Consider the following 12179-nt stretch of genomic DNA (forward strand, 5'->3'; position numbering starts at 1 on the left):
GATATTATTTTCCTGGATAGTTTTACATCTGTGTAATAAAAACACATTACTGTAAGAGAGCTATAAATGGACTACATAATTTTCCTAGACTAAATAAAGTATTTAGTACAGGAGAGCTATGAATGTATTCAACACAAAATTGTAAATTTACTTAAATTATGAATTTTTTTTTCTTTGTAAGTTGATTGCATGGTTCTTGAAAATAAACTGTGTAGGTGACATCATGTGAAATTCTTTATTACAACTCATGTCTAATAATCCACCTACTTTTGGTGGGGAACCAGCACCTTGCTACATAGCCCTGACTGACCTAAAATTCAAGCAATCCTCACGCCTTGGCCTAAGTGCTAAACGGCAGGATGCACCATCATACCAAGCTCTAATCTACCTTCTAAATATCTCTAAATTGTCCACTTCTCTGGGTTGGTTTTTTTTTTTTTTTTTTTTTTTTTTTTGAGACAGGGTCTCTCTGTAGCCCCTGCTGGCCTGGAACTCACTATGTAGACCAGGCTAGCCTCAAACTCAGAGCTCTACCTGCCTCTGCCTCCCAAGTGGTAGGATTAAAGTTATGCACCACCACACCCAGCCTCACCTTTCTGAATTCTTTTTTTCAAAATATTTTATTTATTATTTTTAATTTTATTTTATGTGCATGATTGTATTGCCTGCATGTATGTAAGTACCCCCATGTCATGCAATGCCCACAGAGATCAGAAGAGGGTGGCAGACCCCCTGGAATTGGAGTTATGGATGGTTGTTAGCTACCACATGGGTGCTGGGGATTAAACCCAGGTCTTGCAGAGGACACGTTCAGTTCCAAGAACCTATATTGGTGGCTAACAATATCATGTAACTCCAGCTATAGGGATCTGATGCCTTCTTCAGACTCTCAGGTACACTCCCACACACACATGCATATCATGATTAAAAAATTTAAATAAATCTGTAATTTTTTTTAATTAAAAAAAACTTTTACTTAGATGCATTCAGAATGTCAACAAAACAGCTGCATATTTTTGTTTTGCAATTACAGAGGGGTATCCAGTTAACAGGACAATTATTTTTGTATAAGCTGCATCAGACAACTGAAGATGAAAAACCTACCATCCCCACATACGACTGATCTGTGCTGTGCACCAAGAACCTGCTTTAAATTCCCATGCCAATTTACACCCCGTACTGTACCAGGCAAGGTTAGTGGCTAAGGAAAATACCTCCAGGACAGGGCTATCTAAAGACATATTCGGTGGTGTGTTAAATTATACAGAAAGAGACACTGTACAGTTTAAAAACAAATCTTACATCGCCTTACGGTGCAACTTTTTCTTTAAAAGGAGTGAGCTGTGTACAGGGGATTAAACGCTTTACAGACAAGAAAAAAAAAAAACTGCGCTAGAACTTCCTCCTAGTCTCCACCTTCCTCGTCTCCATTTCCTCCTCGTCTCCACCTCCCTCCTCGTCTCCATTTCCTCCTCGTCTCCCCCTTCCTCCTCGTCTCCATTTCCTCGTCTCCCCCTTCCTCCTCGTCTCCACCTTCCTCCTCGTCTCCCTTTCCTCCTCGTCCCCACCTTCCTCCTCGTCTCCATTTCCTCCTCGTCTCCCCCTTCCTCCTCGTCTCCATTTCCTCGTCTCCCCCTTCCTCCTCGTCTCCACCTTCCTCCTCGTCTCCCTTTCCTCCTCGTCCCCACCTTCCTCCTCGTCTCCATTTCCTCCTCGTCTCCCCCTTCCTCCTCGTCTCCATTTCCTCGTCTCCCCCTTCCTCCTCGTCTCCACCTTCCTCCTCGTCTCCCTTTCCTCCTCGTCCCCACCTTCCTCCTCGTCTCCATTTCCTCCTCGTCTCCCCCTTCCTCCTCGTCTCCATTTCCTCGTCTCCCCCTTCCTCCTCGTCTCCACCTTCCTCCTCGTCTCCCTTTCCTCCTCGTCCCCACCTTCCTCCTCGTCTCCATTTCCTCCTCGTCTCCCCCTTCCTCCTCGTCTCCATTTCCTCGTCTCCCCCTTCCTCCTCGTCTCCACCTTCCTCCTCGTCTCCCTTTCCTCCTCGTCCCCACCTTCCTCCTCGTCTCCATTTCCTCCTCGTCTCCCCCTTCCTCCTCGTCTCCATTTCCTCGTCTCCCCCTTCCTCCTCGTCTCCACCTTCCTCCTCGTCTCCCTTTCCTCCTCGTCCCCACCTTCCTCCTCGTCTCCATTTCCTCCTCGTCTCCCCCTTCCTCCTCGTCTCCATTTCCTCGTCTCCCCCTTCCTCCTCGTCTCCACCTTCCTCCTCGTCTCCCTTTCCTCCTCGTCCCCACCTTCCTCCTCGTCTCCATTTCCTCCTCGTCTCCCCCTTCCTCCTCGTCTCCATTTCCTCGTCTCCCCCTTCCTCCTCGTCTCCACCTTCCTCCTCGTCTCCCTTTCCTCCTCGTCCCCACCTTCCTCCTCGTCTCCATTTCCTCCTCGTCTCCCCCTTCCTCCTCGTCTCCATTTCCTCGTCTCCCCCTTCCTCCTCGTCTCCACCTTCCTCCTCGTCTCCCTTTCCTCCTCGTCCCCACCTTCCTCCTCGTCTCCATTTCCTCCTCGTCTCCCCCTTCCTCCTCGTCTCCATTTCCTCGTCTCCCCCTTCCTCCTCGTCTCCACCTTCCTCCTCGTCTCCCTTTCCTCCTCGTCCCCACCTTCCTCCTCGTCTCCATTTCCTCCTCGTCTCCCCCTTCCTCCTCGTCTCCATTTCCTCGTCTCCCCCTTCCTCCTCGTCTCCACCTTCCTCCTCGTCTCCCTTTCCTCCTCGTCCCCACCTTCCTCCTCGTCTCCATTTCCTCCTCGTCTCCCCCTTCCTCCTCGTCTCCATTTCCTCGTCTCCCCCTTCCTCCTCGTCTCCACCTTCCTCCTCGTCTCCCTTTCCTCCTCGTCCCCACCTTCCTCCTCGTCTCCATTTCCTCCTCGTCTCCCCCTTCCTCCTCGTCTCCATTTCCTCGTCTCCCCCTTCCTCCTCGTCTCCACCTTCCTCCTCGTCTCCCTTTCCTCCTCGTCCCCACCTTCCTCCTCGTCTCCATTTCCTCCTCGTCTCCCCCTTCCTCCTCGTCTCCATTTCCTCGTCTCCCCCTTCCTCCTCGTCTCCACCTTCCTCCTCGTCTCCCTTTCCTCCTCGTCCCCACCTTCCTCCTCGTCTCCATTTCCTCCTCGTCTCCCCCTTCCTCCTCGTCTCCATTTCCTCGTCTCCCCCTTCCTCCTCGTCTCCACCTTCCTCCTCGTCTCCCTTTCCTCCTCGTCCCCACCTTCCTCCTCGTCTCCATTTCCTCCTCGTCTCCCCCTTCCTCCTCGTCTCCATTTCCTCGTCTCCCCCTTCCTCCTCGTCTCCACCTTCCTCCTCGTCTCCCTTTCCTCCTCGTCCCCACCTTCCTCCTCGTCTCCATTTCCTCCTCGTCTCCCCCTTCCTCCTCGTCTCCATTTCCTCGTCTCCCCCTTCCTCCTCGTCTCCACCTTCCTCCTCGTCTCCCTTTCCTCCTCGTCCCCACCTTCCTCCTCGTCTCCATTTCCTCCTCGTCTCCCCCTTCCTCCTCGTCTCCATTTCCTCGTCTCCCCCTTCCTCCTCGTCTCCACCTTCCTCCTCGTCTCCCTTTCCTCCTCGTCCCCACCTTCCTCCTCGTCTCCATTTCCTCCTCGTCTCCCCCTTCCTCCTCGTCTCCATTTCCTCGTCTCCCCCTTCCTCCTCGTCTCCACCTTCCTCCTCGTCTCCCTTTCCTCCTCGTCCCCACCTTCCTCCTCGTCTCCATTTCCTCCTCGTCTCCCCCTTCCTCCTCGTCTCCATTTCCTCGTCTCCCCCTTCCTCCTCGTCTCCACCTTCCTCCTCGTCTCCCTTTCCTCCTCGTCCCCACCTTCCTCCTCGTCTCCATTTCCTCCTCGTCTCCCCCTTCCTCCTCGTCTCCATTTCCTCGTCTCCCCCTTCCTCCTCGTCTCCACCTTCCTCCTCGTCTCCCTTTCCTCCTCGTCCCCACCTTCCTCCTCGTCTCCATTTCCTCCTCGTCTCCCCCTTCCTCCTCGTCTCCATTTCCTCGTCTCCCCCTTCCTCCTCGTCTCCACCTTCCTCCTCGTCTCCATTTCCTCCTCGTCCCCACCTTCCTCCTCGTCTCCATTTCCTCCTCGTCTCCCCCTTCCTCCTCGTCTCCATTTCCTCCTCGTCTCCCCCTTCCTCCTCGTCTCCACCTTCCTCCTCGTCTCCATTTCCTCCTCGTCTCCACCTTCCTCCTCGTCTCCACCTTCCTCCTCATCTCCACCTTCCTCCTCGTCTCCATCTTCCTGTTCTTGCTGCAGCACCAGGTTTTCCTTAGCTGCAGGCAGCAGCACCCTTTTTGTATTTCCCCTTCAGCCTGGCGGCCTTCTTCTCACTGCTTATCCTCTGCAGCAGTGCTGCTCCACATCTCTCCCAGTTTCTTTACAACATCACCAGCAGATAAGCCGGGATGCTCTCCTTTGATTTCGGGGCGATACTCAGAACAGAACCAGAAAGCTGAAGGAGGTCCCTTGGGTGTGTTGGGATCTTTGAACTTTTGGTTTCCCCTTTAGGAGGGGTGTAGGTTTTCATTTCTCTTTCATAACGAGCCTTTGCCATGTCTTCAAATGTTCCTTCTTCTTTGGCAGAGATGGTCTTCCACCTCTCTGAGCACTTCTTGGAAAACTCAGAAGTTGAGGGAAGCATCAGGGTGCTTCTTCTTGAGCTCCTCCCAGCAAGTTTGCACAAAGAATGCATATGATGACATTTTGCCTCTCAGCTTCTTAGGATCTCCTTTGCCCACATTTAGTTGTTTTCCTTAGCAAGGCACAGAATCACCCAGTGCCCGTCCAGCTCTCACTTGCCCCAGTGCTGTCTCTATGGAGCTCAATATACTCATCTGTTTGTAATTTTAAAGCACTTCCCAGGAAACAGAAGGGACCTAAGGGGTCAAATCACTAATGATGCTGAGATAGAGTTCAGAGCTCACCGAAAATGAACTCCAGAATTTGAAATCTCTGTTGAGACAGGATTCCAGTTACTGATCTTGCAGCAGGTGGGCCTCTTGAATGTCGTTATTTTCTTTGGGTTTTCTTGTGTAAAAGATACTTTGCCCATTGGCTTTAGCTGTCAGAAAAAATTTCCAGCTCAACCAAGATAAAATAAATTTTTAGAGACTGAGGAACATCCAGGATCTCTTTGTTCCCCTTTAATTACAAACAGAATAAGGCAGCTAGCAAGTTCAGGGTTTTCCATTTCTTTCAAGCTCAAGCAATGTATTGGATATTTTGAGGGGTAATGATGGTGTATTAGGTACTTTTACGTTGCTATGACAACATAATCCCAGCACTTGAGAAGCAGAGGCAGGTGCATCTCTGTGAGTTCGAGGCCAGCCTGGCAAGTTCCAGGTCAGCTGGGGCTACAGGGAGACCCTGTCTCAAACACACACACACACACACACACACACACACACACACACACACACACACAGACAAAAAAAAAAAAAAAAATGACCAAGCCCACTTAAAAAGGAAGAGTTTATTGGGCTTGGCTTATGATTCTAGAGGGATGAGTCCATCATGGCGGAGATGTGGCAGGAAGCAGCCAGAACAGAAAGCTGGGAACTCACCTCACATCTTTAAGCAGGTACAGGAAGCAGAGAGACATACTGAAGTGGAGGCAGGCTTTGAACTCTCAAAGTCCACCTCCAGTGACATGCTTTCTCCAGCAAAACCACACCTCTCCAAACACCGCCACCAACTGACCAAGTGCTGAAATACTTGGAAGCTATAGGGGACATTCTCACTCACACCAACACAGATGGGATTATTGGTTTTGAAAGATAATTTAATCCTGTCCCAAACTAAACAAAATCCAAAAACTTAGCAGGCAGTGGTAGTAGTGGTAGTGTTGGTGATAATGTTGCTAGGGCCTTCCACTCTGCCACTGAGCTATATTTCCAGCCCTCTTTTGAAATTTTGATTCTGATACAGGATCTTACTAAGTTCCAAGGCTGGCCTTTAACTTGTTGAAGTCCCTGCCCAGGAAGGACTTCAACTTGAGATCCTCCTGCCTCAGCCTCTCAAGCACCCTGAATTACAAACCTCTGAAAATAGACCCAAAACAAACATTCTTTTTCGAATGCTGATATCATCTGATTATAATTCTTTTTTACAGGACACTGTACAAAATAATGCAGGAGTGGCAGATACCGTCACCAATGATCAGAATGCAAACAACTCTGTAAATAATTATTTAGAATAAATAGAAATTTGAAAAATCAAGCACACCATCTTACAGGAAATGGTATTTTTAGCCTATTTAGGGCAGTTACGTTGTAAAAATTCTATTGTTTTCTTTGGAGAGAGGAGGCAGCAACCTTGTTCCTGAAGTTAAACTGAAATAATTGTTTATTGTTTTCTCAGGAGGCGTGACCTCACCAAGCCCTGGTTACAGTCACTATGGACAAAGAAGCAATTGCAAAAACTGGCTTATTAGGTATGAAAAGTAAAAATTCACTCTAAAACACAAAAACAGACTTCTGAAATAAAAACTCGTTTTTCAGTATACAACCTTAAAGCCATCTTTTACATACATGCTAAATAGAATAATTTATGACAGCTAAGAGCACATTAATTTCTGTTATAAGCATTGTTTATAATCTTGATTGACTTATACAGCACATTACACAAGAAATTAGCTACAATAAACCCTATAATATTGCATGAAATATAGCACATTGTTTATAGAAAGAGAAATTTAGCTTTTATATGAATCCTGTGCTATAGTATCATAAAGTAAGGCTGCCAGACACAATACAGCATGCTCATGTTAATCTCAACTGCACAGAAATACCGAATATACATACTGTTAGCCAAAGTATAACCTATGTAATATTTGGACCTCCTGTATTTAAATTTGCTAAATTTGGCAAGCTTAGGTAATGTTAATGGTGGCTAGTTAATTCATATCTAACTGATTAAGACCATTAAGAGTAATCTTCCAGGCATGATGGCACACACCTTTAGTCCCAGAGGTAAGCAAATCTCTGTGAGATCAAGCCCAGTCTATATAGTGAGTTCCAGGCCAGTTGAAGCTATAAGGGAGACCCTATCTCAAAAATCTACAAGGGGAGGAAAGCGGGGGGGGGGGGGGTCCATCTAAGTTTGGGGCCAATGAGATGGCTCAATGGGTAAAGACAACTAAAAGGCTGGGCATGGTAATGCATACCTTTAATCCTAGGCACTAGCAAATCAAAGGCAGGCCCATCTCTGTGAATTTGAGGCCAACCCGGTCTACATTATGACACCCAGTCTCAAAATAGATAGACAGACAGACAGACAGACACAGATAAAATATTTTTTAAATACTTCAAAAAATCTTGACACATTATAATTTAGGCTAGCCAACAGTTACACTGTGGACTATTCTCTGAATGCAAGTCTTGTTGGTTTACCAAATGACAGATGCTTGAGGACACTCACAACGTTTATTTCAGAGAATGGCTGGTTTCTTATTGGCAATACACGTGTTGCTGGTATTACAAGCATGCAGGAGATCAAATCCTAGGCTTTGTGCATGCTAGGTAAGCACTCTGCCAACTGAGTTATATCCTGAGGCCCAAAGAAGTGTTATCTTAAAGAGAGTAGTATTGTGTTACCTTACTTTGGTGAATCACGTCAATACAAACAGTCAATCAAATACAAAGCCTCCAATGGATTTTCTGATTTTGGATTTAATCTTCAGTCCTATCCTTAGTAACTCCACATAGTTTCTAAGTCAAGTTAGTACTTTCTCTAAAGCAAGGTGTTGATACACAATAAATCTTGAGACTCCTAAGATTTCTATACCAAGAGAGATTCCTCTATGTTACTTTTCTTCAGATATTTTAAGACAGAGTCTCATGTGGCCTAAGCTGGCCTCCATTTTGTTATATAGCTGAGAATGATCGTCAATTCCTGATCCTCCTGCTTCCAGCTCCCAAGTGCTGAGATTATAAGCACGTCCCATCATGCCCATTTTCATTTGTTTGTTTGAATGAGGCCTGGGGCTTCATGCATGCCAGATAGGTACTCTACCTACTGGCCTACATCTCCAGCCCCTAGAATTAATTTTCAAGAGATCAAGGTGGATATACCTTGATTAGTTACAAAAATAACTTGTAATTGCAGATAACTTCAGCAAAGGAGCAAAAAATTCAGGAAGAATTCGAGTTCTTTATAGGAAGATCAAGCAATGTAAAGTCTTAATTGACAAACAACTGCAAATAAAATATGTTTATATTTTGAGGGCAGTTCAAAAGGTAAGAATAATCTCTTACAAAAGGGCTTCCTAGCCAAGTCTGATAGTGTATACCTCGATCCCTGCACCCAGGAGTCTGAGGCAGGAGCACAGCAATTTCAAACCTGCCTGGGTTACACTGAGATAGAAGCCAAGCTGGGTTGTTATATAATATGTGGTAGGGGGAAACGTGGGATCTCAAAATACCTTAGGTAAAGGAACAATTTTTTTTCTTTCCCATTAATCAAAGACTATTACTTTTGCAATATAAAACTGAACCAACAGTTTAAAAAAAAGACATAAATAAAAGCCCTTAGACACTGTGGTATTATCACATTGCTAGGAGCTTCTTAACACCTTCAATGCCACACAAACCTTACTCTCAAACAGTACTGGTCCACGAACTCAGTGTTGAAAAATAATGTCTGAGAATATATTTACTGTATGTTTACATTTAAAACAAAGATAACACTAAAAGTTCATACTGAAAACTGTTAAATTACCTTTTCCTATAAGGACTCCAATTTTTGAGTCCAATTTTTCTGCAGGGTCACAACTTCTAGTCACTAATTTGAGAACTGGAAGAAAAGGTCTGACATCACAAAGCCTTCGTGTTTCATCTTCAAGTTCCTCATACACAGCAGTTTGATTCACACATGCAAACATGTAAGAGTCAATTTCCATAAGGAGGTTAAACATTGGGTAATTGTGAACTTGCTTCCATAACATCTGCAGGAAGAAAACAATAAAACATTATCTGGATTGAAACACTGGCACAAATATACAAAGATGCCTGATAGTAAAGACCTGCTAAATGACTTACAGATCATAAAACAATTAAAACAGAAATAAAATCGGACTTGGAAACTCATACCAGATACATTAGTGCTTAGGGGGTGGAGGTTAATATATGTGTGTGCATGTGACAGGGTCTCACACTGTAGCTCAGACTGTCCTGGAACTTACTAAATAGCCTAGGTTGGTCTCAAACTTGTAGCAATCTTCCTATTACACCCTCCCAAATATCCAATTTACAGGTATGATCAACCATGTCCAGCTAAGTTAAAAAAAAAAAAAAATAGCAGGGGCTGGAGAGATGGCTCAGTGGTTAAGAATACTGACTGTTCTTGCAGAAGACCTGGGTTCAAATCCCAGCACCCACATGGCAACTAACAACTGTCCATAACTCCAGTTCTAGGGGATCCTATAGCCTCTTCTGTCTTCCATGGGCACTGCACAACATGGGTGCACTTACCTACATGCAGGCATAACACTCATACACATAAAATAAAAATAATAAAATATTTTTTAAAAAATTGCAAACAAGCAGGTGTGGTGGTGCACGCCTTTAATCCCAGCACTCAGGAGGCAGAGGCAGGTGGAACTCTGTGAGTTCAAGGCCAGCCTGATCTACATAGAGAGTTCCAGGATAGCTGGAGCTACAGAGAGACCCCCGTCTCAAAAAGACCAAAAAAAAAAAAAAAAACCCAAAACAAAACAAAAAACAAAATAGCAAACATGTACATTATATTGATAAACTGTCATGTGCTGTTTGAACTCACTGAGAAGTTGGCTCTGGAAGCTGGGTTGCTTCCTCACCCATTTCAGACCCAAACATATTTGTCTCAAAGTAGTCTCCAAAGCTCCTTGTGGTGGTTGGTTTTAATGTCAACTTGGCACAAATCAGAGTAGGGAGCCTCAATTGAGGAACTGTCTTAACTGCCTTAATTGCAATGAGAAGACCCACCCCAAATGACTGCAGATTGCATTAAAAGGGTATGGCAGAAAGATTGTTTGCTTTTTGCTTTTTTGGCCTTCCCTCTGGCTGCTGAGTTGATTTACCCAGTTGCTACTGCTGCTGACACCTTCCTGGACATCAGAACCAGCGTTACCAGCTTCCATTGTTGACTAAGAACCAGTGGCTCCCTAGGACACCTCCAGGCTTTTGGCACTAGATTGGGAATACATGTGCATTTAGCCCAATGGGCTGAGCGACTACTGGATTCTTGGCCTCTCCAGTGTAAGACAGCCACTATGGGGCTATTGCCACTGCTGATGCACCCAGCCTCAAGGGCCAAGCACCAGGTTCTCAGCCTCTCAAGTGTGATTCAGCTGTTGTTACTATTTCAAAGTAATCTAATTTATAATTATATATATATATATTTTATTATGTGTAACACACACACACACGCACACACACACGCACACACACACACCTACACCTACATATTCATTCATTATGTCAGCTGTTCCAACAGACAACCCTGAGTAATACAGATGAGATGGGCCCCTAACTCAGTGACAGGAAAGGAAGAGAAGAGCAAAACAGTCCAAAACACTGTGTCCTTGAGAACAGCTAGAGGGCAAATAATTTCCAACAGAGGCTATCCTTGATAAAAATAGCTGCAGTGGAAATGGGAAGTCAGAAATTCTACCTTGGGAAGCTCATCCATGGAGCGAAAGCTCAATCAGAAACTCCAGCTGACTGCCCCAACTTCCCCAGCTGGCTCCTAGTGGATGCTTGTAAGCCATGTCTTGATGTTTGCTCTTTCAATCAGACTACACAAGTTGTCTCTACTGGATGTTGTAAATTCCTGATTTGATGACGTTTTGCTATCTGCTGCTTCTCTCCGTCTGCTACTTTTATTTTTGCTTGCTAGATACTTAAAACTCATTCATTCAAAACCAAAAATACAGCTACTTTCAAAAGTAGATCATTCTCCAGACCATACAGAACAGGAAAGAGAGGTTATGTAAGGAATTATTCTGTAGTTCTAAGATAATATAACAACATAGCACACAAAATATGCAAATAAATTGAAAGCAAAATGCCTATGAAGATTAAGAATCAATGAGATCTTGCCTATTTAACATTTCTAAACACTTTGTAATTTCTAATAAAAAACAAAATTGAACAAATAGTATGGTGACTGTAATCAGAGGCCTGTAATCTCAGCACTAGGGAGGCAGAGGCAGGATGATCAAGAGTTCAAGGTTATCCTCAGCTACACAGCAAATTCAAAGGCTCTAAATATAAATATCTGCATTTCATAATTTTTTTTTAAAAAAAATTATGTATCAGGCTGGGCATGGTGGCACACTTTAAGTCCCAGAACTCAGGAGGCAGAGGCAGGTGGATCTCTGTGAGTTCAAGGTCAGTCTGGTCTACATATTCCAGGCCAGCTGGGGCTACAAGGGAGACCGTCTCAAAAAGACTAAAAGAAAAAGAGAGAAAGCGAGAGAGACTATCAATGGTTAATTCAGTGTCAGGTATGACTAGGTATCCACACCTGTCACCAGTGACTACAAAACAGAAGCAAGCTGGTTGTGGTGGCACACACACACCTGTGATCCCAGCACTTGAGTGATATAGATAGAAGGAACAGTTAAAGGTCATCCTCAACTATACAGTACATACTAGGCAAGATTCTGTATCAAAAAACAAACAAAAACAGGGGGCTGGAAAAATGGCTCAGCAGTTAACAGCACTTGCTATTCTTGCAGAGGACCTAGGTTTGGTTCGCAGCATGCACATGGCACCTAACAACTGTCCTTAACTCCATTCAATGGGATCTGATGCCCTCTTCTAGCCTCTGAGGGCGATGCACAGACATGGTGTACTTAAATATATGCAGGCTACACACTCATACACATAAAATAAAATAAACCTAACAAACAGAAGTACTAAGTAGTAACGTAATAGCTAAATTAATTCTGTATTTTCCTTTTACTTCAAAAATTAGTTTTAGAATTCTCATGTATCAATAATTATTGTAAAATTGTATTTTACAATTTCTCTATTACATAATTTTCAATTTGCTTTTTTTCAATTTGATTATATAATTTCTTGGTATTTCTTATATAATTTCTTGGTATTTGTTAAAAAATTTTATCAGCCAGGTGTGGTAGCACACGCCTTTAATCCCAGCACTCAGGC

At 44.7% G+C, this 12179-nt stretch overlaps 1 protein-coding gene across 3 annotated transcripts in view; it reads right to left on the minus strand.

Annotated features, from left to right (window-relative positions):
* The window catches only part of Pik3cb (phosphatidylinositol-4,5-bisphosphate 3-kinase catalytic subunit beta), a 171177-nt gene that overhangs the window by 96842 nt on the left and 62156 nt on the right, over window positions 1-12179 (minus strand). For all 3 annotated transcript variants that reach the window (XM_029568812.1, XM_008844110.3, XM_029568811.1), the window contains one exon: window positions 8746-8971. In XM_029568812.1, the coding sequence (XP_029424672.1) occupies window positions 8746-8971 (226 nt within the window). The remainder of the gene's footprint in view (window positions 1-8745; window positions 8972-12179) is intronic.

Source organism: Nannospalax galili, unplaced genomic scaffold (genome assembly GCF_000622305.1).
Source record: "Nannospalax galili isolate Female #2095 unplaced genomic scaffold, S.galili_v1.0 scaffold482, whole genome shotgun sequence".
In the NCBI taxonomy this organism is placed as follows: Eukaryota; Metazoa; Chordata; class Mammalia; order Rodentia; family Spalacidae; genus Nannospalax; species Nannospalax galili.